Here is a 22,763-nt window from a genome sequence, read left to right as displayed (position 1 = left end):
CGCCAGCCCATGGACTCTCGGGAGCAAGCACTTTGCAAACTAATCCAACCGATTTTCTGGCTCCGGAAATCTGTTTATTAGAGCAAGATTTCACAGTTGCAGTGACTTTTCCAGGGGGCTTGCCTTCGAGGAGCCAGCTCTACAAAGGCAAGCGTGAGTGATTTCCAAACCAAACAGAATGACAGTTACGTTCTAGAGCCCCGAAGACTTCCCAGGGAGCTTGCTGGTGAAGCCCAGAGCAGTTGTGAGTCATCAGGTGGAATGGGTGGGCGTTCTGGGTTGTGCATTCTGTGTCTGGCTGGGATCCAGCACCTGGCCATCCCTCCAGGCTTCTCTCCTATGATTCCCCTTCTCCTGCGATTGCTCTTCCCTGAAGGTGGTGAATTGGTTTCACGTTTTTCTCAGGGTTGGCGGTGGTGTTTTGGAGTCCGGTCTTGAGAGGGAGTCCAATGCTGAGTGTGGGCTCAGGGGACAGAGTGCCGTGACGCGTCACGTCTGCCCCGGTGCTGGGGTAGGGAAACAGGCACGATCTGTTTGCAGTCCCTAACAATCAGAGCTGTGCGGTTTTTATTCCGTCCCCTTCAGTGCCCTGGGCTGAGCCTCCCTGCGCTCTTTTCTTCGGGCCTGAAGGGCCCTGTGTTTCATCTCTCCATCTGTCAACCGCCACTGTAAATGCCACCTCTTTCCTGGAACCTTTCCTTAACGCCCTGGTTTTATACTTTATCTTAAGAACATGGGGGGGGAGGGCATTCTATGGCTTTTCAAAGTGAGGAAGTGTCATGATCGATTTGCTCTTTAGAAAGGTCCTGCTGGCCACAGAGGAGGACGGGGGGTAGGGGGGTGGGGAGGCCAAGCTGGGAGACTGTGGCGGCATGCTGGTAGGGGTTGGAGGTCACTTGGGCTGGAGGCGAGCCTGTGGCACTGTGACCGGCATGCGGGGCTTGGTGGGGGTGGGGTGGGTTGGCCCTCCGTGTGGCGGAGTGAGGAGGGGTCAGGGAGGTGTTCAGGGCTCTGGTGTGGGTAGTTGGGGCAGGGTGAGGCCCCTCCTCACTTACAGCTTCTGTTCTAGAATTCTTCAGTGAACTACGGAAGCTTATTTTCAGTAGAGAGACATGCACGTGGATATTAATTCAGCGCAGTGGGGTGGGTGGTCTACGAGGAATATCCGTGGCTGACGTGGTTCTGCTTGCCTGTGACTGTGTCCTTTCCAATTTGTTGTTACCTACTTGTTCCATTGTAAAATATTTTTAGCATGGCCTCGGTAGTATGAAAGCTACACAACAGAGTAAGGGCTCATTTCTGCTTGGAGAAGTCGGGGAACAGTTCATAGAGTAACAGATGTTGTATGCAAAAGGGTACATAGGGTTTTATTTGGAGACTCACAGGTAAAAATAAGAAGCTACGCATGAGAGACTATGGACTCTGAAAAACAAATTGAGGGTTCTAGAGGGGAGGGGGGTGGGAGGATGGGTTAGCCTGGTGATGGGTATTAAAGAGGGCATGTTCTGCATGGAGCGCTGGGTGTTATATGCAAACAATGAATCATGGAACACTACATCAAAAACTAATGATGTATGGTGATTAACGTAAGATAATAATAAAAAAAATAAGCTACGCAAAGGCTAGTGGCATGAAACAGAGGTCATGTCAGGGATCTGGCATGAGATGCTTCTCTTTGGTAAAGCTTGTGAAAGAGGATCGTGGGCCCTGCTCTGCTCTTCTGGTCCCAGGCAGATCTGGGCACCCCTCTTTCTCTGCACCTGGCAGTAAGATCATTAGCATACCCTCATGCCCTCCTGGCCTGAAGGGGGGAGCCCCAGCGTTCAACTCGAAATGGTTAGGACCTGCACAGGTATCTGGTCATGAATGTTCAGTAAATGCTTATTGAAGATTCAGGAGGGACCCGTGGAGGTCCTGGTCTTTTTCTCTCCTTTTCCCCTAAGACAACTTTACTTCCAGATGGCTCCTTATCCCCCGGCCATTGACCACACTGGCTCAGACCGATGAGATCCGTCAGATCCTGGCTCCCTTGAAAATCTGCCCTGGGGTCCATTGGTGGATGAATTCAGCACCACTGCCCCCATGACCTTGGCCTTCCCTGCTTGCTTTCCAGCCTAAGACTTGGCCCTTTCGTGTCAGGGCCTTGGCAGTTGGTGACTGTGCTCAGTGGAGTGGGATCTAAATCTTGGGGCTTGGTTCTAAACCTCCAGGAACTCTTGGCAAATAGTCCAGTGACCTCGGAGTCCCCCGTGGGGGTTAGAAGGCCTGAGTTCAAGCTTCAGTTTGGCCTTTCCTCCCCATGTGACCTCTGGTGGGTTGGTGGGCTGAAGGGAAATGGTCTTCCAGTGTTCCTGCTGACTGGCCCAGGTTCAAATATTCAGTGGTTGTAGGGTCCCGGAGTCCAAGGCCTGGAAGGAGCCCGAAGTTCCTGCTGTTGGAGGCAGTGGGAGCCCAGTGCTCACTCCTGACTTGGAACCTTCGTTTTTAGCCACTGCTGATGGCCTGGAAGAATGTTTGGGTTTTACCGAGTTTTTCGACAGAGAAAGAAGAAAGTCAGTGAGCACCTGCCGTGTGCCCAGCACCTGCTACAGCCATTCCCCATATTTTTCCATTTAGTTCTCTTAGAGTGCCTGGGGTGGGGTTGGTTGTCCGTCCATTGTGCAGATGAGGAAACTGAGGCCCAGGGAAGTCAGGGTGCCCACCGGAAGTCTGACGTACGTGACCCACGTCGAACAAGAGCCCGTTCAGTGGTGAGGGCGTGGCTCCTTGCCACCTCTGCCCGTCTGACCTCCCCGTCCCCTCTCTCCTGCAGAGAGCCAGCTGCTCCCTGGGAACAACTTCACCAACGAGTGCAACATTCCGGGCAACTTCATGTGTGGCAACGGGCGGTGCATCCCCGGCGCCTGGCAGTGTGACGGGCTGCCCGACTGCTTCGACAAGAGTGATGAGAAGGAGTGCCGTGAGTGGCCAGGCCCTTTGTCGGGGTGGGGGGGGAAAGTCCTGGGGCCGCGGGGATGAGGGCCTGATCTGGCTCAGACCCTGCTCACTCCGCATGCCGCAGGCTGGTGGGTTTGGGGCTCTGGCCGGCAGCCCAGCCCTCTCCACCCCGTAGCTCTGCCAGGGACAACAGAGGACCCCTTCACCAGGCTCTACTAACCCCCACCCTGGGGCGCTGTCTTTTTTGCTTTTGCTTTATGTATGAGGACTCTGAGACTCCCGGGGGTTATGTAGCTTTAGCATCTCCCAACGAGCAAGGAGCAGATCTGGATTTGAATTCAGGGCTGCCTGACCCCAAGGCCCGGGCTGGTAACCATCTTTCACGTCTTGTACGCTGTGAAATGTTCTTTCTGATTAAATAAGGCGTAGCATCATGCCAAGTAGCCCACACGGAGCTGGTAGCGAGTAGATAGTAATTTGCTGCCACCTGCCCTTTGCTCTGCTAATATGGCCTGGGCATCCCCTTCAAATGGGCACCACCAGGAGCTGGGGGTTCGCCAGGATAAGAATACTCCCCACCCACCTCCTTCTTCAGCCTCTTTTCTATTCTGTGCCCTCGAAATATGCCTGAGATTTGAGTCTGTGGTGATCTACAAGAAAGGAGGCACTGGATGGGAGTGAGGGCGTCTGGCGTGTTGGATGATCACGCTCCCTGCCCTGTAGAGTGTAGTTCTCTTCTGCTCCAAAGTTGGGCGCTGCAGAGTGAGCTCGGCCCCGGCACCCTGGCAGGCGGGAGTGACACCTGAAGAGTGCTGGGCCCAGGGTTCCCTTGTGGGTCACTGCCTTGGGACCACACAGCTGGACACTGGTTCTTGTTTGGCTCGTCCGTGGGCTTCAGGCACCAGGCCACAGGGCCTCACTGACAGGAGAACTGTGTGTTCTGGCTCCGAATCTGCTCTCTTTCTGGAAGCCAGCTGAGGAAATGGCTGAGGAGATGATAATTTGAACTTTCATGTAGCTGTTACTGGGATTTGAGGCCCAGTCTGTTGACGCACAGGAAGGAAAACTGGGTTGGAGCCCACCTCTGGAGCCAGCCTGCCCATCCTCATGATGCACTCCCTTGGGCAGGCTGCCCACTCAGAGACTGGCCCTTCGTCTGTCGTGGGGTCCGGTATCCCTGCTTGCCTGCCCCTCACTCTTCAGAGAAGGTTTGGGAGGGGGTGGATTAGGAATATTTTTGTGTGTGGGGGGAATATTCATTTTGTTTATTGCATGTGACTTTTTTCCAAACAGACCAGTATACATAATGCATTTTTATTTTTGCAGAATTTTAAAAAAAGTATTAATGTCTGTTTCAGCTTTCTCTGTGTCCAGGTCTTCAAAATTGCTAGAAACGTAACGTTTGTAATTTTGAGTTACACATGAGATTGTGTGCACGAACTCTGTAATTTGTCTAGTTTTGAGCATTATTAAACACTCCACGAAGATGTGCAATGAGCATTTTTGGAATACAGTGTGTCTGTGAACTCTAGTAAATGCTGATTTTCTGTAGCTGAGCCGGGAGTATTCGGGACAGGGTCAGTTTAATGAAAGCATACGGGGTTTGGACCTGAGACTTAAGTTTTATTCCCAGCTCTGTCAATAGCAGCTTTGTGATGTTAGGATACTCTGTGACATTCTGTGTCTTGTGTCAGTCCAGTTCCATGATTTCAGAATTCATGCATAAACTGGAAAAGGTGATGGAAAGAGAATATTAAAAAAAAAGAAAAAAAGAAAGATGGGGCAGGCAGCAGCCTGGCGCTGTTGGGTTTGATTTGGAACAGGCTTGTCTTGGCTGTTCTCGGTCTTTTTTTTTTCCTCCTAATTTCCTACCCGTAACCCCCAGGCATAATAAAGACTTGACTGGCATTTATTTAGTGTTTCAATCAAAACATAATTTTAAAAACCGTGCACACAAACACACGCATTAAAGAACCTCTCCTCTGTTGCCTTTCTTTTTTTCTTTGTGTCTTTAAATCGTAACAACAGAACATTAAAAGGTTTAGGTAAGAGAGGGAAGGAAAAGAGGTCCTTTTCTAAAACAAATTCTACTTGCGTTTTGAATTTCTTACATATTTCTTCCCAGTCCAGGGGTTGAGGGTATGAACACTGGAGATAGACTGTCCATATCCCCGTGTTCCCTCCCACCCCTCTGCCCAGATCACACGCTACATGATCTTAGGGAAGTTACCAGGACGTTCTAGACCTTCGCCCTGGGGAGGATTGAATGAGAATGCCTTAGCCTCCTGGTGCCTCAGTGTCTTCCTATCCAAAGTGAGACGAACAGGGCTCTGGTAAGCATTGTTGTGAAGGTTAAATGCACGTTGAGCACACAGCGCAGCGCCTGGGTATTGTAAGCAGTGTGTAAACATTAGCAGTCATGGGTCAGTCCATACATACTGTTTCAGACAGGTGTCGTCATGGCGACGTGTGATGGAGTTACCCGCTTTTTTCTACTTCACATTAGAGGCCCTTTGCCAGATGACCATATTTAGCCTTCACGATTGTTGTTTTGTGAGGTTGCCTCCTGTCCCATCACGTTGGTGTGGTGTACCTACCCATTGCCCTGTGGTGGCTGTTTAAATGTTTGGGGTCACTGAAGGAACTCATCCACACCTGGAGGGCAGTATACACGGTGGCTTCAGCCCGAGCCAGGCTGGGCCCCGCTGAGGTCTTCAGGGTCCCAACTGCACCATCTTTCCGAGGGCCCTTTGAGAGCAGCTGCTGTGGAATTCAAATGCCACCTCTTTGTCCTTTCTTCGATTCTTTGGAACAGTGTGGTACTTACGGGGAGGAGAGTGAAGGTGGCTGATTTCCTCGCTACGGAGAGGTGATTGCGTCAAGTATCCTGTGAAATAACTTTGGCATTTTGAAGATAGTACACTTAAAAAAGGAGAATTCTTGCCCTTTCCAAAGGGTGAGGGAAGAGCCTGGAGAGCTCTGTCGTGGTGGGATATGTGGCGGTGAGAAGGATTTTCATAAGACAGGAAGAAACTTTTCTTTTATCATAAACATAATAAAAACCACAAACTGTAAAAGTTGGGGGAACGGGGAGGAGAAAAACAACATTGCACCTAAAGTCTGACCTCTAACAGAACCACTGTTAGCATCTTGGAAGTTTTTATTCAGGGCTTTTCCCAGCTGAAATCACTGTGGATATGTAGTGTTATATTTTGATCTTTTTCCCTGGTAACATTTTGACCTTTTAACATTTTAATGTATTTTTTCATATTTCTCTATCAGTTTTAATGGTTACAAAAACCGTCCATTCACATGGTATCATATAGTTTATTGACTCATGATTTGGCATTTAGGTTGTTTCCAGCTTTCCACTGTTAGAAATAGTGTTCAGTGTTGTGAACATGAGGGTGGACATGACTTTCCTCCTGTTTTGAGAGATCTTCTTAGGGTAGGTTCTCAGAAGTGAAATTACTGGGTCAAAGGACAGGAGCCTTTTTTGGTTCTTGAAACCAGTGCCCGCTTGTTTTGCTAAAGGTTTGTATCAGCGTGTGCTCCTTCGCTGGCAACGTGTCAGAATTCTGGTTTTATTTTAGTCTTGGCAGCATTGGGTAATATCTCTAAAAAATATTTTTTCTGGCCAATTTAGTAGAAAAGTTATATATTTTCATTTTTATTTTTTTAAAAATTATCTAAAGAAATTGAGTGTTTTCCCATAGCCTGTTTACTAGTCATGTTTCTGACTTTGTGAAATATCTATTAATGGACTAGAATAAAATTTCCACCCGGGTTGAGTCATTAAATTTTCCACCTTGTGAATCTGGAGAACCTCTGCCTTAGGGTTTTGAGAGAAGACGCTCATTTTGGGATAGTTTGAGTGAATTTCTGCTTTTGGTTGATAAAATGCCCTCAATGATCATTTTATTCAAATAACTTTTTTTTTTTTTTTGGTAGTAAAAGGAATAGAGATATTTTAGAAAAACGTGGAAGACACACGACAGCAGAGATACTTTGAGAGTTTCCTCTGGGTTGCCCTGTCCCAGGCACTTTGCGCTATATTAACTCATTTGATTGTCACAAGCCTTATGAAGAAAGGACTGTTGTTATTTCCAGATGAGGGACCTGAGCCACAGAGAGATTACTAGAACTGGCCTGTTGTCCCAGAGAATAAGTGCCCATCAGCTTCCTCCACCGGAGACCACAGGCTTTCTCTACCTGGGTCTCTGTTATCGTGCCAAATTGGATTCCTTTGTATGTTATCACTACTAACCTGCTTTTGGAAAAAACCGAGAAACGTTGATGATGTACTTCTCTGCAGATGATTTCTGAAATGGCCATTAGTGATGTGAGTCTTTGCAAGAAGAGACTGTAGTGTAATTACTGCTACACACTGTAATAATAAAGCAGCAGTCCAAATTTCTGGAACTTACATGTGACCTGGAGTCACGAGCCTTAAGATCTCCTTCCAGCTTGGTGTCAGATTTTAGCTGCCATCTCTCTGTGTCCTGACCACATGGGGGAGAGGTCTTGGAGTTTTGAGTTCTGTGTCACGAAGTGCTCTTCTTTGAAAAAGGAAATTGATCGATGTCTTCGATCAAGCATGTACGGACTTTCACGTCTCAGGCTGAGTGTGCGTGCGCATGCACGGGTGCACGTGTAGGTGGAGGTGGAGAGGAGATGGGGATGAATTCAAGGATCTTGTCAAATGATAAGATTTTAATGGATTGCCAAGTCCAGAGACAGAAAAGTACGAAAATGGAACTTGAATTTTACTTGCTTTTACTGTTTACAGCCATTTCTTGAGCACGACTTTTCATTGCTCTGGTGTGATGGCAGAAATCCATGAGAGGCTTCGGAGGACAAGTTTGGAATAAGGGACACCCAAGAAATATAAAGGGGGAGGAAAATAGGGTGGGGGGGGACAGAAACTCTCTTTCCTTTTTATCGTCTTTCTCATCTTCTGCCTCTAGGTGGCGCCACATGTAATGTTTTTCTTGTAAGCTTGGTGCTAATGGGCAGGCAGAGATGAGGGGACGAAACTGGAGTCTGAGTTATTATCTGTATCAAATGTCAGCAGTGATTCAGCTGTTCCACCAAGGCACCAGTACTTGGCTCACATGCAGAATTCCCTAGAAACCGGGAAGTGGAAATTTGTATCCTTATAGAAAGGGGAGATTTGGATGCCGAGATACAGAAGAGGAAAGACTCCGTGAAGACATAGAGAGAAGATGGCCATTTAACGCCAAGGAGAGTGGTTGCTCACAGCCCTCAGAAGGGACCAACCACCTGCTGACACTTCGATTTTGGACTGCTGGACTTTGGGGCTGTGAGACAATACATTTCTGTTGTGGAGGCCACCAAGTTGGGGCACTTTGTTACCACAGCTCTAGTGAACCAATCCGGGCATCTACCCATCTCCCTTTTGTTCTTAAAAGATTGTTACGTGGTGGGGTGCCTGGGTGGCTCAGTCGGTTGAGCATCTGACTTAGGCTTGGGCTGTGATCTCAGGATCCTGGGATCCAGCCCAGCCCCCCTCCCGCCACCCCCCCCCCCGTCAGTGTCGGGCTCCCTGCTCAGTGGGGAGTCTGCTTGTCCCTCTCCCTCCGCCCCATCCCCACCCCTCCTGCTCGTGCTGCTGCACCCTTTCTCAAATGAATAAATAAAATCTTTTAAAAAGTTGTTACGTGCTGATGTAACAGGTGACATTCACAGGCATCCTGCTTCTGCTCTTTTCTTTAATAATTTGAAAGTAAGAAGCGTACTGTTATAGGATGGATTCTGTCCCCCCGAAAGATATGTTGAACTCCTAAGCTCCAGCACCTCAGATTGGGGCCTTATTTGGAATTGGGATCCTTGAGGATGAATTAGTTAAGATGAGTTCATCCTGGAGTAGGGTAGGCCCTTAATCCAGCGTGATTGGTGTCCTTACAAGAAGACAGTGTGAAGATCTGAGGGAAGAGGGCGAGCTGACGGCAGAGGCAGAGGATCGGGGTGATGCAGCTGCGAGCCAAGGAACGTCAGGCTCTGACGGCTGCCACCAGAAGCTGAAGAGAGGCAGGAAAACGTCCACCCAGAGTCTCGGAGGGAGGGAGGCCTGATACCTCGATTGCAGTTTTCTTTCCAGAAATGTGAGAGAAGAAATTTCTGTTCCTTAAAGCTGCTCAGAGTACGGTACTTTGTGGTGGCAGCCCCGGGAATCTGATACACTCACTTTCCGGGGGCAGTTAAAACCATCTGGGCTGCAGTGGGCCCTTTATTACCCCCCTCTGGCCATGCCGCTGGGCCTCCCCGGGCCCAGGAGCCGTGTGAGATGTCCGTTTTCCTCCAGATCTGGGATCTGGCTAGCCGTTGTTAAGGGCTGAATTTCAAAAGCCTTCTGAAGACGTTGGGCTTCACAAAACAAAACTGGAACTTACAAGAGTCTAGAGAATATCGTTGCGGTTTAACGGTCCATCCATTAAACACTCGAGAACGAAAGCTCGCTCTCCTTCGTGGCATTCCCTGTGTGGGAGGAATCCACGACCTGTGTGTGTTTACGACACCTCTTTTTGAACTCCGTCTTTTTGTTTGTTCACATACTTGTTTTAAAACATCTTAGGTAATTCCGGGCGTGCCCCCCACTTCACTGAACGGGTTTCATCTCGAATGTGAGACCATAAATCCCGTAGTTGGGAACAGGGGCCTTGGGCCAGCCTCCATTTATGACCTCTGAGGCCCTGGGCACCATCTTACCTGACTGTACCTATTTCCTCATCTGTAAAAGGGGGATAGTGATGGTCCCTACGCCAGGGGTGATATTGAAAACAATAGTGCTGTGTCCAGGCCATAAGCCAGTAAGAAAGGGTCTGACCTTGAACAATAGGCACTGTTTGCTGGTACAGCTAGGGTGAAGATCAGCCCTGCTGACCACAGGGCACTGTTGTCGTAAACGAGCTAATGTATGCGAGGCTTGGAGCTGGGTGCCTGGCACGGGTTAAGCATTCAGTAAATGCCAACCGACATTATTCCCTCAATAAGCACTATGACATTCTTGCTGAAATCCAAGGCTGTTGTGACATTCCTGGCCCGTGCAATGCTGGACATTACTGGTCCAGCCCGCCCCTGGCCCACCTCTTCCAGAACCTCACGTTCCCTTCTCCTCCACCCCCCCTCTTCCTGCTCTCCCTTGGAGAACCTAAGCCAGGTCAGGACCTTCTTTACTGGGTCAATATCTTCTTTTCCCTTTAGAGAGTCTTGAACACACAGTCGTGAGCTCTTCTGAAATTCCCTTTAGCTGAGAGCTCCAGGGAGCCAGCCACACACCGCAGCTGGTGCAGAAGGGAAAGGAACAAATATTTGAGGGTCCGAGATGAGCCTGGCAGGCTCTCGGGGCTGCAGGGAGGGACGTTTAGAGGGAGCTGTCCTGCATGCAGTTGGGGACCTCTGGTTAATGGACCTGCCATTGGCCCCCGCCCGTAGAGTGGCCACATCAGCTTGCTCCCAGCTCTGCGGCAGCCCTGCACAATTAAGCACCTAAGTGGATTTTGATGATGGCATTTTGCTTCATTGCTCGAATAGCCTTCTTCAGTCCCCGCCTTCGCTACACTGGCCTGAAACCCGCACCGTGCCCTGCAGCGGCCTGCAAGGTTTTCGGCCTAGAACTTGTACAAGAGACAGTCTTCCTGGTCCTCTTCCTGCCCACTCCCCCGGGCATGCCCCCTGTGCCCTGCACCCACGTGAGGAGAGGCTTTCAGTCCAGGTGTTGGGATCGCAGCCTGAATTCCCAGGTGGTCACCCAACAGCTACACACAGACTTTCTGGCTTGTCGAGCTCTACTTGACCTAACACGAATTTGACCTGCTGCTCACTTTTCTAAAAGGGCCCTGTAGCTGTTTGAAGATGCTGGCAATTTTTTACACCCTGGAGGGAAATACAGAGTGCTCTGAAACTCTCCGAGTATATCCGTTTGCTAGGCCTGTGATAACAAAATAGCACACACTGGATGGCCTCCAACAACAGAGAGGCATTCTCTCACCTCATGGGTCGCTCGACGTCCAAAGTCAAGGTGCCATGCTCTCTCCGAAGGCTCTATGGGCCCTTTCCATGATGAAAGAGTACTCAGAACTGCTAGTGGGTGTGTAGGCAGCCTGTGGGAGTTCTTTGCCTTGAAGCTCCTCGGGGCTGGGAGGGGCTCTTACTGTACCTTGCTGGGAGCTCTCGGCCTTCCAGCCCACCTGGAGGAAGCGGGGAGGGCTCCCAGCCAGGCGGGGCTGTAGTCAGGTCTCCTGTGTCCTGGCCAAGGACACTAAAAACAGAGATGAGCTTCCAGTGTTTCTAAATTGGGAACTTGCACCTAAAAGTCCGGATTATCAGGTATTCTAGAAAGATCAGATTTCACGTTAGGATACTTTTCTGTGCTCAGAGAAGCTCCATCTGTCCTGCGTCTCACCATCTTGTTCATGTGAAGGCCTCCAGTAGTTCTTTAGTTCTGAGACAGGCATCTTTTCATGTTTTCCCATCTCTGGAGTGGAGACGCCTCTTATAATGGATGGGATAGGAAAACACGGTGTCCTAGTTTTAATTGGCCAAGTTTTTTCTTTCTTGGTTGTATGTAAAACAGCGGCATGCCTTGCAATCCATGGTGTGTTGGGTTCAGTGAAATAGAATTTTCTCTGATTGTTAGCATGCGATGTCTCAGCCCAAAGTCGTGACATTTCCAAACCAACAGATGCACCATGTGTACGTTTTCCTTAGGGTGCTTGAGGACAGGATGCAGGTGCAGAGTCGGGGGCAGGGGTCTGGTTCTGGAATCATGCTGCCTGGCTTGGATCCTGGCTCTGTCACAGGTGAGCTTTGGGACCTGGGTGAGGTACTTAGCCTCCGTTTCCTTAAATCCCGTGGAATTTCTATGCGGATTAAATGAGCTTAAAAATCTTAAAAACCTTCTAAGTAGCTGCTGGGACATAGTAAGCCCTCAGTAAATTCTAGCTGTACTCTTATTGGCTGTGTGGAGTCACATTTCTGGTTTAGATCCCAGCTCCGCCCCTGGCTAGTCACTTCCTTTTGTGGAGCCTCAGTTTCTTCATCTGTGAAATGGGAACAGGTCTGAAATGGGGTGTGGGAAAATCCGACGTGCAGGAGCTGACGTCTGGTGCATAGCAGGTAATTAATAAGACCCGCTCTGCCATCTTCTGCCTTCCCCCGCTGTACGTGATTCCCTGAAAGGGAGAGTCTCCAGGGTGGCCAGAGAATTTTTGATCCAGGCTTCTCTGGGACTCCTGCAGTCATCAAACATGGCCTGGAAGGTGCTCTGTAGATTCTGCGTTCCGGCAGGTTGTCTAAGCTGAGGAAGGTGGACAGTTCTACTTCAGAAGTACTGTGAATGTTGAGGTCAGCAGCACATTTGTCAAAATGAACATCTGCCCTTCCCTGAACCATTTTCAGAAGACGGAACCCAGGGACCCCATGATGTTTGTTTTGAGGGGTGTGCTGTGGGGCAGCCCAGGATGGGGGATCCCCTATGCCAACTACAGTGCTCTCGAGCCCCCATCGACCCCCCAGAGGGTGAGAAGGATCAGACTCTCTACCAGGGTCCTGATGCCCCCTCCCTTGGAACTGGGACAGGAGACCCCAGACTCTGGTTGGGGGAGAGGTTGAGGTGTAAGGTACTCTAGAACCTAGAGAAAAACGGAGAGGAATTTGTCCAATTTGGTCTTTTCCTGGAGGAGAGCTGCTCTTTCATTTCTGAAGTCACCAATACCCCCAGCTCTTACAAACTTTTGTCTCGTTAGTCATGGCTCCCCTCCCACCTCCCTGCTGGGGTCATTCCAGTCCGATCTGGTGCTGACAGAGAGACTCACGTGGCATCTACCAGAAACCCTGTCAGATCCCTTCTGGTTTCCGCTGTTCCTCGCCGGTGACGCCAGTTGCTGTTGGGGAATTGCCACCACTTTCTCAGGAACTGCCGATCCCCATGCCCATACTGTCACCATTTGAGAAGTTGGTGGCATGGAGTCATCTTGAAGTCATCTTTTAAATCAGCTCTTGCACAAATACCAGCCTCACTCCGTCTTGCCAGCCCTCCCCACCTTGTGCAGAGAACTCTGTTGTTACCGGCACCGCGTGCTGTCTTTTCCCTGCCCGCAAGGGGAGAACCTTAAGGAAGTGGCTCGGAGCTGGGGGTATTCGAGTTCTTCCCTCACGCTAGAATGAGTGTGGCCAGGTCGCCTGGGTCCCTGTCGTTCAGACACGCTCTTGGTGCTAGGACTTGGCTGTAGCCGCACCATGTTGTCAGTGGTAACAGGCTCCATAATGGCTAATAAAATTTAAATGGCTGCAAAATCACAGGATGTCAAAAAAAAAAAAAATTTTTTTTTTTTCTTTCCTGGCACATCGAGACAAATTTTGCTGATCCAAGTTAGGCTGTGACCGTGCAGTCTTTATTTTTATTTTATTTTTTTTATGCAGACTTGTGCTTTCATCTGCGACACAGCTAGTTTGCAGTTGCCTGATGGCTTTTTAAAAAATTCAGAGACAGATGAGAAAGTAATAATTAAAAGAAGAGGATGTGGTGCATTCATGTAATGCAGACACGTGACCAGAGAGATTCGTTTGCTTGTAACACTTGAATAGTCTTTGATGGTTTAAAGTGGGAGAAGATGTGGGGGGTGGGGGGTGGATTTGAGGTCAAAAGCTGACTGTATACTCCTCTGAAAAAAGCATTTCAGGAACTTTTGGCTTTTCACATTGTTAATATCATGTCCTCTGCCCCGGTTCCTGCAAAAGGAGTCCCATAAAATGTAGGGAATGACTTAGGGGTAACAGGTTTTCTAGCATCGGTGGATGAAGGGAAGGGACTGAGATCAGTTCTTTGTGGGTATTTCATGTTCTACTGCCTGGAAAAGCATTGGGTTCATTCCAAATTAGAATATCTTCTCTGAGTCCCTTGGAAACGAGTGGCTTGCATGTACCTGAGTTGCTTATTTCTATCATCAGTGCCCTTCATTTTGGGGGGGTGGGGATGAGGGTGTGGAGGCAGGTAGGTAATCGGTGTCTCCGATTCTCAATGGGATTTAAATATGCAGGGACCCAAAACCATCTTGGCTCCTTGTTGACTCTTGTTGGGTGGAAGTGTTGTTGGCTTCTCGAGTTCTTTTGGGATCTGGCAATAAGCTGGTGATGTTTACCGGCCTCCTGTGCTAAGAGAAAATGCTCAGGGAGGGTGGCCCGCTTACACAGTGATTTGGGGTGGTCACCCAGCGTGATGTATTTTTCTCTCTTGGCCATTTTGAACATTTCGGCCAATGAGTGGGGAAGCCGTGGCAGGAGCTTGCTCGAGCCCATCACCATCACTGTGCTGCCTGTCACTGGGCCATTTTCTGTTGAGCTCCTGGCACAGCCTGCCCCTTGACGCTCTCCCAGATACTCACCATGCTCCCAGAGCCCGGGCAGCAGGCGGGGCAGCCGGCGGGAAGCCGGGGGAGGCTCTGTCGCCTGACAGGGAGCAGATGGTCCTGATGCAGAACGTGGTGGGCCTTGGCCACTTGCTGTCTCACGTTAAAAGCCAAACCAAGGCTGTTTCCAGCTCCCTGAGATGGAGGGTACTGGCCAGTCTGATGCCGGGAAGGGGCAAGGGAGACTGTGTCACGTGCTGCCCACAGTGGGGGTGTGTTTCTGGGGTACAGCAGTGACCGTGCCTGGTGCTTTGACTCAAGGCCGAACACCCTTGCGTGCCCACTCCCTTCCCATGCTGCCACCACCTCTGAGCTGCTCCTGAGATGGAAATGGAGGTGAGCCCCTGCCCCCCGCCCCCCCTTCCTCCACTCCTCAGTTAGCTTTTTCACAGCATGCTGGAATATGGTTCTAATGGTAGCTTGGGGAAGAGCCTGTCTGGCCACCCTGACCTTGGGGACAGGCTGTGGAGTAGCAGTTATGACTCAGGCTGTATTACGTAGGTCTGCTGAGACACAGACCCCAGGATGGGATTAGGCACCCTGGAGATTTCCTGGGGGCAGGAGCAGGAGAAGACAGGGAGAGCCATGATGGTTTAGCACCTGAACAAGGAGAGAAGGAAGGAGGAGGAAGAGGAGGGGAGGAAGAACCTCAGACTGCTGTGTGGGTCCACGAGTGGTTCTGCCAGGCCCATGGGATATCCTAGTTGGAGGAGTCCTGGGTCCCTCAGGGATGGTCCTGTCTTAGCACACCTGTCTTGCCTGGTCAGTGTCTAAGAGCCGCTCATGGGAGGTCTGGCTTTGGCCCAAGTCCTGCTCTACCGCCTCCCAGCTGTGCAGCCCCGGGCAAGTTGCTGCACCTCTCTGTGCTTCCTGTGCCACGTCTGTGAAATGGGATAGGAATAGTGACGTTTCATTGGGTTATGCAGATTAAATGGCTCTCCGGAAAGCTCTTAGAACAATACCTGTCACGCGGTAAACATTGAACAAATGCAGTTCTTGTCATTGTCCTGTGCTCGAAATTGTCCTGTGCAAAAGGCATGGTCACACAGTCGTAAATGCTGGCCCGCTGTTGTCTGACAGTCACCAGACTTACCACAGTGACATGACTAATACCTTTCCTGAATGAGTAAGAGTGTCATAGTGTTCTCTCGATGGCTCAGGCGGAAGCTCCTCCACCTAAATTTGACAAAACCAAAAAATAAAAAAAACCCAAACCTAAACAACTAAGTTTCCTTGAGTTTTCTCGTGAACAGCAACTGAATGAAGCTCTTGGCTGTCACCCCCCGGGGCTCTTGGGCTCTAGGGACAGTCCCAACCAGCATTTCCTAAAGTGGGCTTGGTGGGTCACCTGATTCATCATCTGTTCACGTAGATTTGGGGGTGATTCCAAACAGAATCTCCAGGCGGGGGGCCCAGGAATCTGCATCTTCACCAGCAGCCCACGGGAGTCTTGTGCTCACTGCCCTAGGGTATGAATCTCGATGAAGGAGGAGGTTAGGACAAAGCTTGTCTTGTCAGCCTCTTAAGATATCAGGGAAGGAAGGATACCCAGCCAAGCATCCCTTCTAAGAAGCCCAGGCAGGTGAGAAGCATCCCAGCTAGTGTGTTGGCCTCCAGAGCAAAACCTTCTGACCCCAGAGCGCCGCGCGATGTGATGGCCGTGTGCGAAGGGTTAGTGACTGTTTGCTTTAAGGTGCTTTCCTGCGTGCTGTCTCCTGAGGAGAGCGGACGGATCTCAGGTACCATCCCTGCACTGCCCACGAAAGGCAATGCCCTCATCTCAGCCAGAAATGAGATTCTCAGCAAGAGGTGCCCGGCCTTTGTAAATCTCAACAAGGAACGCCAACAAGATTAAATCACCATTAACAGTGGGTGTCTCGGGGAGGTGGGGTAATGGACTACTCTTCTTTTCTAACATCTTATTATTTTTGCATGGGAGGCAGTGTGTGGAGTGCTTCAGGGGGCACGAGCCTGCCTGGGTTTGTCCTGGTTCCTCTGCATCCTGGGCAGGTTATTTAATCGCTCTGTGCCTCAGTTTCCTCATGTATAAAACAGGGAATAATCAAATAGAGGGAATAATCAAATACCTCACAGATTTGACATCTGTGTGTTTAGACAATGCTTAACACTTAACTCTTGAGAAGAATTAGTTACTGTTATTAATAATCACACCATCATCTTTGTGTCCATGCATCAGGTAGCTGTAGGACGATTGAAAAAGAAATGCAAAGAGTCAGGCTGCTTAGATTGTAGGAATTAATGTGCGAAGGGTCTAGACTATCTGCTATAAAGGCCAGTAGGAGTTTGCAAGGATCCAGCTGTTTGGTTTGGGGCCTGACTTTTCATCTCTACAGCGAGGGGTGAGATGCCTGTCAGTGTTTGGGACTTTGCTTCTTGGAGTGCTAAGGGTTAGTGCCGCAGTGGGAGGAAGGAGGACAGCAGTGCAAAGGGGGCTTTGGACTTGACTTAGGCTCGTCTCTGTGAGAGCAAAACAGCTACAGTTTTCTCTTTTAATACCTGGTGGGTTTGCATAAGATTTTTTTTCCATGGAGGGTTCTGCGGTAAACAGACAAAATCAGTTGAATCCCACTGGACCGGTTCCCTAACAAGCCCCCGTTCCCTCTTGGCTCCCTTCTTGGCACCTGCAGTTCCGAAGACAGCATCGTGATTGTCCTTTTCCAGGACAGAGCTTACTTCCAACTACCGTAGATGAGAGTCCTCGGAAATTTGTTTTGCACGATGAGCCCACATCTGCTTTTTGGGACTCTTTAATGATAGCATCGGGGTGCCTTCATTACTAACGAGTTCCCTGTTTTTAGACCCGCTCAGGCTTTGGGCGATTTCAAGTTCTAACTTCATTAATTGCTGCCTGTGTGACTGGGTGATGAATATGAGGATATAAGCAGAGGGTACTTTCATACAGTGAATGGTGGGTGTCAGGGACCTGACTGCTCTAATAATCAGAAGTGACTGGTGAATGTCTGCTTGGGATTGTCTTTCTTACCCCAGGAGAGACCTGTTCTTGGTTGCAGACAGTTTCTGGACAATGCCATTCTGGGCAACGTCCCTTCAGTGCCGTTGACCCTGCCAATGAGCCATGAACCGTTAGGAGCCAGGCCCCTTCGTGTTATGACAGGGGCTGCCTGGAAACGTTGTATGAGCTCATCCAAGAAGTTGTGGGGTCCCTTTTTAAAGCAGTCTCCCTAATATTAGCAGTCAGCCATCCTCACAGACAAGGCCACGGACATGGTTCCTAGAGCATCCCTCACGTCTCACTCTTCCCTTTGTACTGCAGGGTGTATTTTAGAAGAAACACGAACCATGGATTGTATAACCATGCTCTGATACAAACCACATCTTGGCAAGTGTGAACGACTGTGAATACAATACGTATGTGAAACACACTTCCCCTGTGTTCCTCCTTAGCATTCTCGTTCCGGAGCCAGTTTCCCCCCGTGTTCTGCATTTCAGAAATACTTTGTTTTTCATTCCAGACAGTGGGAGGACAAAGGCAGATTTGTTTCATCACTTAATTTGCTAATTCTGCCAGGCTTTTGCTCCCACTGATCAGCAGTCCTCCTTAAAGTCTTCTATGTGAGACTGGCCTTTGGGAAAATTACATAGGAGTGGTATCATATTTAGCCTGTGCGTGACTGCAGAGGACATGAGTACAATCAAAACAAAACAAATAATGGAGGAAACAAAACAGTGCCTCTCTGAGTGAATTTTAGGGTAGGCTGGTATGCCACAGCTGAGCAGAGCAGGGGGTGCAGGCTTTTTTTTTGTTCTTGACTCTGCATGGAACGTAGGGCGTGTGATTTTACTTTATTGAGCTCTCCTTTTTTCTTCTATGTAGAAACCTACTTCTCTGGCATCTTCCCAGAGCTATGGTTATTTTATAGGATTGACATCACCCAGTTCTTTGACTTCCCTGCTGATGGGAGTACAGAACTGTAAAAAAAAAAATTAACAGAGGCTGCTGCTTATGAAGGGTGAAGATGGATGGATGGATGGAAGGATGGATGGATGGATGGATGGATGGAAGGAAGGATGGATGGATGGATGGATGGAAGGAAGGAAAGGAAGGAAGGAAGGATGGATGGATGGATGGATGGATGAATGGGTGGGTAACTGGATGGATGGATGGATGGATGGATGGATGGATGGGTGGTTGGATGGATAGATGGATAGTTGGATGGATTGATGGATAGACTGATGGATAGATGGGTTGATGGATGGATCAGTGGATGAATTGCTGGATGGATGGATGGATGGATAGATAGACAGAACCTCTCATTCTATAACCAAATCCCTGCCCAGAAGCCTTCCTGACCTTCCTCTTCATTCTAGGTACATACCCTGCCTTGTTCCTGCTCCCATAACCCTTCTCTGCCTTTGACTTTTAAACCAGCAGGTGCAGTCAAGAGTGGTAGGTACCATCTTCTAGGTAATATTAGAAGCTTCAGGACAACCAGGAAAGGCCCTGCATACATCTTGTTCGCTGTTATCCCCACACCAAACAGTGTCTACTGCTGGCACATGGAAGATGCTCAGTACTACACATGTGTTGGATGAACCAATGAAAGAACAATGACTGTTTACAAGAACTTATTGGAGCAAATCTGTGCTTTCCTTCTTGTATCCCTCTTGTACTACTGCTCTCTCAGAGCTGGTTTTCTTTTACTGGGGAGCCAGATGGGATTGCTAAGCAGGAATAGGATTCCTTCCACCTATAATACACACAGACACACACACATGCGCGCGCGCGTGCACACACACACACACACACACACACACACACAACTTCTCCCTCAGGACTTCTAAAGGGGTCACCTGCCTGATTTGCTTTAACAGCCTAACCTCCTGTCCTCCTTTTCAGCTTCCTCCATCCTAATTCCTCCTTGTTAATTAATCATTCTTCTGAGGGTAAATATTCCTCCAGGCTCTCTCCTTTTCCTTTGGGTCTCAAGGGGTGTGACCTCTGGGAGAGCCTTGTCTTTCTCTCTGTCTCTCTCTAAGCCTTTGCGTAGACACCTATTATTACCAGCTCAGTCATGGTATCCTGATATTTTGCTTGGATTTAAAGATGAGAGGCAGGGGCTAATGAGGGGCTTTCGTGCTCAGGAACACAGGGCACCCGGCAGCCTCGGCGGCTTCTCCATTTAATTCCGGGCTTACAGGGACACTCACTGTGCTTGGCCCAACCCCGGGGTGGGGGGTGGCTCACAGCACCTTCAGCCCACAGCCCCAGTGCCTGCGCTCAGAGGAGAAGCCAGAGCCCTGTCAGGGACTCGAGCCCCCGGTCTTCCTGGGGTTAGCATGCTTTGGGGCAGAGAACTGTTGCCGTGGGGATGCACTCTGGCTTTTCTGGGCCTTAGTTTTCTCATCTGTCAAGTGACTTTTGACCTTCTCCAGCCCCGTTAACAACTACAGCTGCCTGTGATTTAAAATCGAATGTCCTTCCCTTTGTGAAAATGCAGAACGGTTTTCAGGCACCTGAACAAATGGGTTTAGGTTTGTTGAGGCTTATGCAGAATGGTGGTGAACCTAAGTGAGCATGTTACTGTAGGGGCTCTGGGGTCAGACTATAAAACTCGGAACTGTGGACCAGGCACTATACCCAGTCTCTGTGTGGCTGATCTCATTCAGTCCTCACAACCGCCCCAGGGGTTAAGTCCTACCAGTATCCGCATTTTACAGATGAGGAATTGAGGCTTGGAGAAGTTAAGTCATTGGCTGAGGCTTTGGGTGGTGGAGTCACATTAGGACGGCCGACTGTCAGGCTTGAGTGAGCAGATTGACCTGTCTGCTCTGCTGCCCCCTGCAGGTAAGTGTGTGCCATGGCGGGTGTGTGCCGAGAGGTTTCCAGGCTTTCGATGCAGCTTCCGGCCTCCCTTGTAACAGGAGGGCATATTGAATGCCCTGCTTATCCCATTCCCATGCAGGAAAGGATTGCATGTGAAGTGTCTGCAGTTATGCCTGATTGCTCCTCTGCCCGGAGGGTGCGGCAGGGGCCTGAAGCATCAGAACCTGGATGGAGGTTCTTTTCAGCGATTCTTTGCTGTCTTTGTAAAAATCAGCCGCAGGCAGATCTCAGGGCAGTCTGCACTAACTAGGTCTGGCAGGAGGGTGCCTGGTACCTCTCCCCTCTCCCCCAGGACCCTCCTTCCATTCGAGTCTAGAACTTCTCAAACGATATCTATATATCGAAAAGGCATGGGGGTCTTGGTCAACTACGGATTCTGATGGAGTGGGTGTGGTGGAAGGCTGATTGTCTGAATTTCTAACAACCTCCCCCCGCCACCAAGGGTTGTCAATGCGGCTGGTCTACACTGGGAGCAGAGAGGGTCTAGAGGCCATGGTTTCCAGGCTGCATCGGAATGATCCAGAGGCCTCAGTAAGCGGTTTCCCAGGACCTTCCTGGGGAATCCCAATCACCAGCTTGAGGATGGGACCCTGGAGCTGAAGGTGTGTCTGGGACCGCACTATGAGAGACACTTACCCACTCAGTGGCTCCTAAGCCTCTGTGGTTGTCAGAGTCGTCTGTGGATTCAGGCCATCTTGGCAAAGACGACAGGCCTGGACTGGGGCTAGGCCACTCTGCGTGCGTCCTGTTTCCCCAGGAGAGTCTGACCTATCCTTGGGTTTGGGAGCTCACCTCCTTGTCTTGGCCCCAAACTCTCCCTCAGACCAGAGTCCTTCAGGCCCCTGCTCTGTGCCTACTTTGTACTTGGCCCTCTGCCATCTGGCTTTCGCATGCGCTACAGTAATGAATTTGCTCAGGAGAAGATGACAGGAAACCCCTGATTGTCAGATCCAGCGCTGAGATCTGACCTTACCTGGCCCCCCAGCCGTGTCAGACACCATGGACCACGTCCTTCACTTCCATCGTTTGCTTGCTGGGGTTCCATCCAGTGTCTCCGAGCTGCCCTCTCCCTGGTGGGGAGCCCTTCTCGGGCTGTTTCCTGCATCATCATTCACCAGGAGTAAATTCCTTCCTTCCCATCCAATATTTCCTTCTCCCTTCACCTTGGAGACCTCTTCCACTTCCATGAACTAGTGAGGCCCAAATATGTATTTCCTGAATGATCTTCCTGAACCACGTATCAGATCATGTTGCTAGTCCCTTGCTTAAAACAGGAGGTAGAGGACTCTGGAGCCAGCCAGCCTGGGAACCTGGCCCCGCCCCTTGTCAGCCGAGAAGTCTTGACTGAGTCGTTGAACTTCCCTGGGCTGCCACTTTCTCCTGTGGAGGAGGGGATGAGGCGCCTTATCTATGTAGAGTGAGTGCCCTGCACTGGGGTTGGTATACTGTGAGCACTCACTAGATACCTGCTTTGGAGGGTTTTTTTAATCCTTGCTGTGAGGAATATGAATAACAGCAGCCTTCCAGTGGCTCCTGGGTCCCCCATGGAGTCAAGGGGGACTCTGGAGTGTGACTCACAGAGGCCTTGGGGTTGGCTCTACCTGTCTCCCCGGCTGCAGCTCCCCCCCACCCCCCCGCACATGTCCCCAGCCACCCAGGCTCATTCCCCCACCCCCGCCTTTGCACATGCTGTTTCCCTCTAGGACTCTGTCCTCCAGCACAGCCTTCAGCCTCCATGGTGCCTCCCCTGCCTCCCCCAGGAGTAAAGGGCCATGTTCTCCTTTGTGCTTTCCTCCGTCTCATGGGTTCTTCTAATGCATGTGTCCTGTACCGACTTGACTCACTTATATGTCTGTGTCCCCCTTAGACTGTAAGCTCCTTAAGTCCTTTGGCCTCCCTGGCATTGGGTATGGCTGACTCAGTGGGCTGTTTGAATGAATGACTGTGTGACTGTGAAAATCAACAATGGGCCCAGTGGCAGACAAGGCAAGCACTGGTTTGAGATGATCTTACCTTGTTATGGACGAACACGTAGGAATCATCCTTGAGGCCTCCCTCTTGCTAACCGCCCCCTCTCTGATCTCATCTGTTTGCAAGCCGGGTCAGCTCTAGCTCTAAAGCAACGGTTCTCAAGCAGGGTGGTTTTGGCTCCCCTGGGTTATTTGGCGGTGTCTGGCTGGAGACATTGTTGGTTGTCACAACTGGGGACACTGCTGGCCTCTAGTGGTGGAAGCCAGGGATGTCGCGGAACATCCTACTGTGTAAGGGACAGCGCCCCCCCCCGCCCCCCCCCCCCCCCCCCCCGCCCAAGGACTGCTCCAGCCCCAGTGGTCTAGAAGCTTCTGAGTCCCTTCACTGCTGTCCATCTTCCGCACTCCCACACAGCTCCAGGCACTGTTGTCACCTCCTGGAATGGCTTCTTGCTTCATTTGCCTCAACGTACTCCAAAGGGCAGCTGAGTGATCTTTTTAGAAAAGTAAATAAAATCACTCCCCTGTAATGTTTCCCCCATCGCTTTCACTTCTTCGCTG

General features: G+C 50.1%; 1 protein-coding gene across 5 annotated transcripts in view; it reads left to right on the top strand.

Annotated features, from left to right (window-relative positions):
* LDLRAD3 (low density lipoprotein receptor class A domain containing 3) overlaps positions 1-22,763 on the top strand; it is a 222,634-nt gene that overhangs the window by 65,645 nt on the left and 134,226 nt on the right. For 4 of the 5 annotated variants that reach the window (XM_078058196.1, XM_078058197.1, XM_078058198.1 and 1 more), the window contains one exon: positions 2,813-2,959. The exons of the other annotated variant lie outside the window; for it this stretch is intronic. In XM_078058196.1, the coding sequence (XP_077914322.1) occupies positions 2,813-2,959 (147 nt within the window). The remainder of the gene's footprint in view (positions 1-2,812; positions 2,960-22,763) is intronic. 5 annotated transcript variants of the gene reach the window in all.

Source organism: Halichoerus grypus, chromosome 11 (genome assembly GCF_964656455.1).
Source record: "Halichoerus grypus chromosome 11, mHalGry1.hap1.1, whole genome shotgun sequence".
In the NCBI taxonomy this organism is placed as follows: domain Eukaryota; kingdom Metazoa; phylum Chordata; class Mammalia; order Carnivora; family Phocidae; genus Halichoerus; species Halichoerus grypus.
Note: the sequence above shows the minus strand (reverse complement) of the source record. Positions and strands in the feature narration are given on the sequence as shown.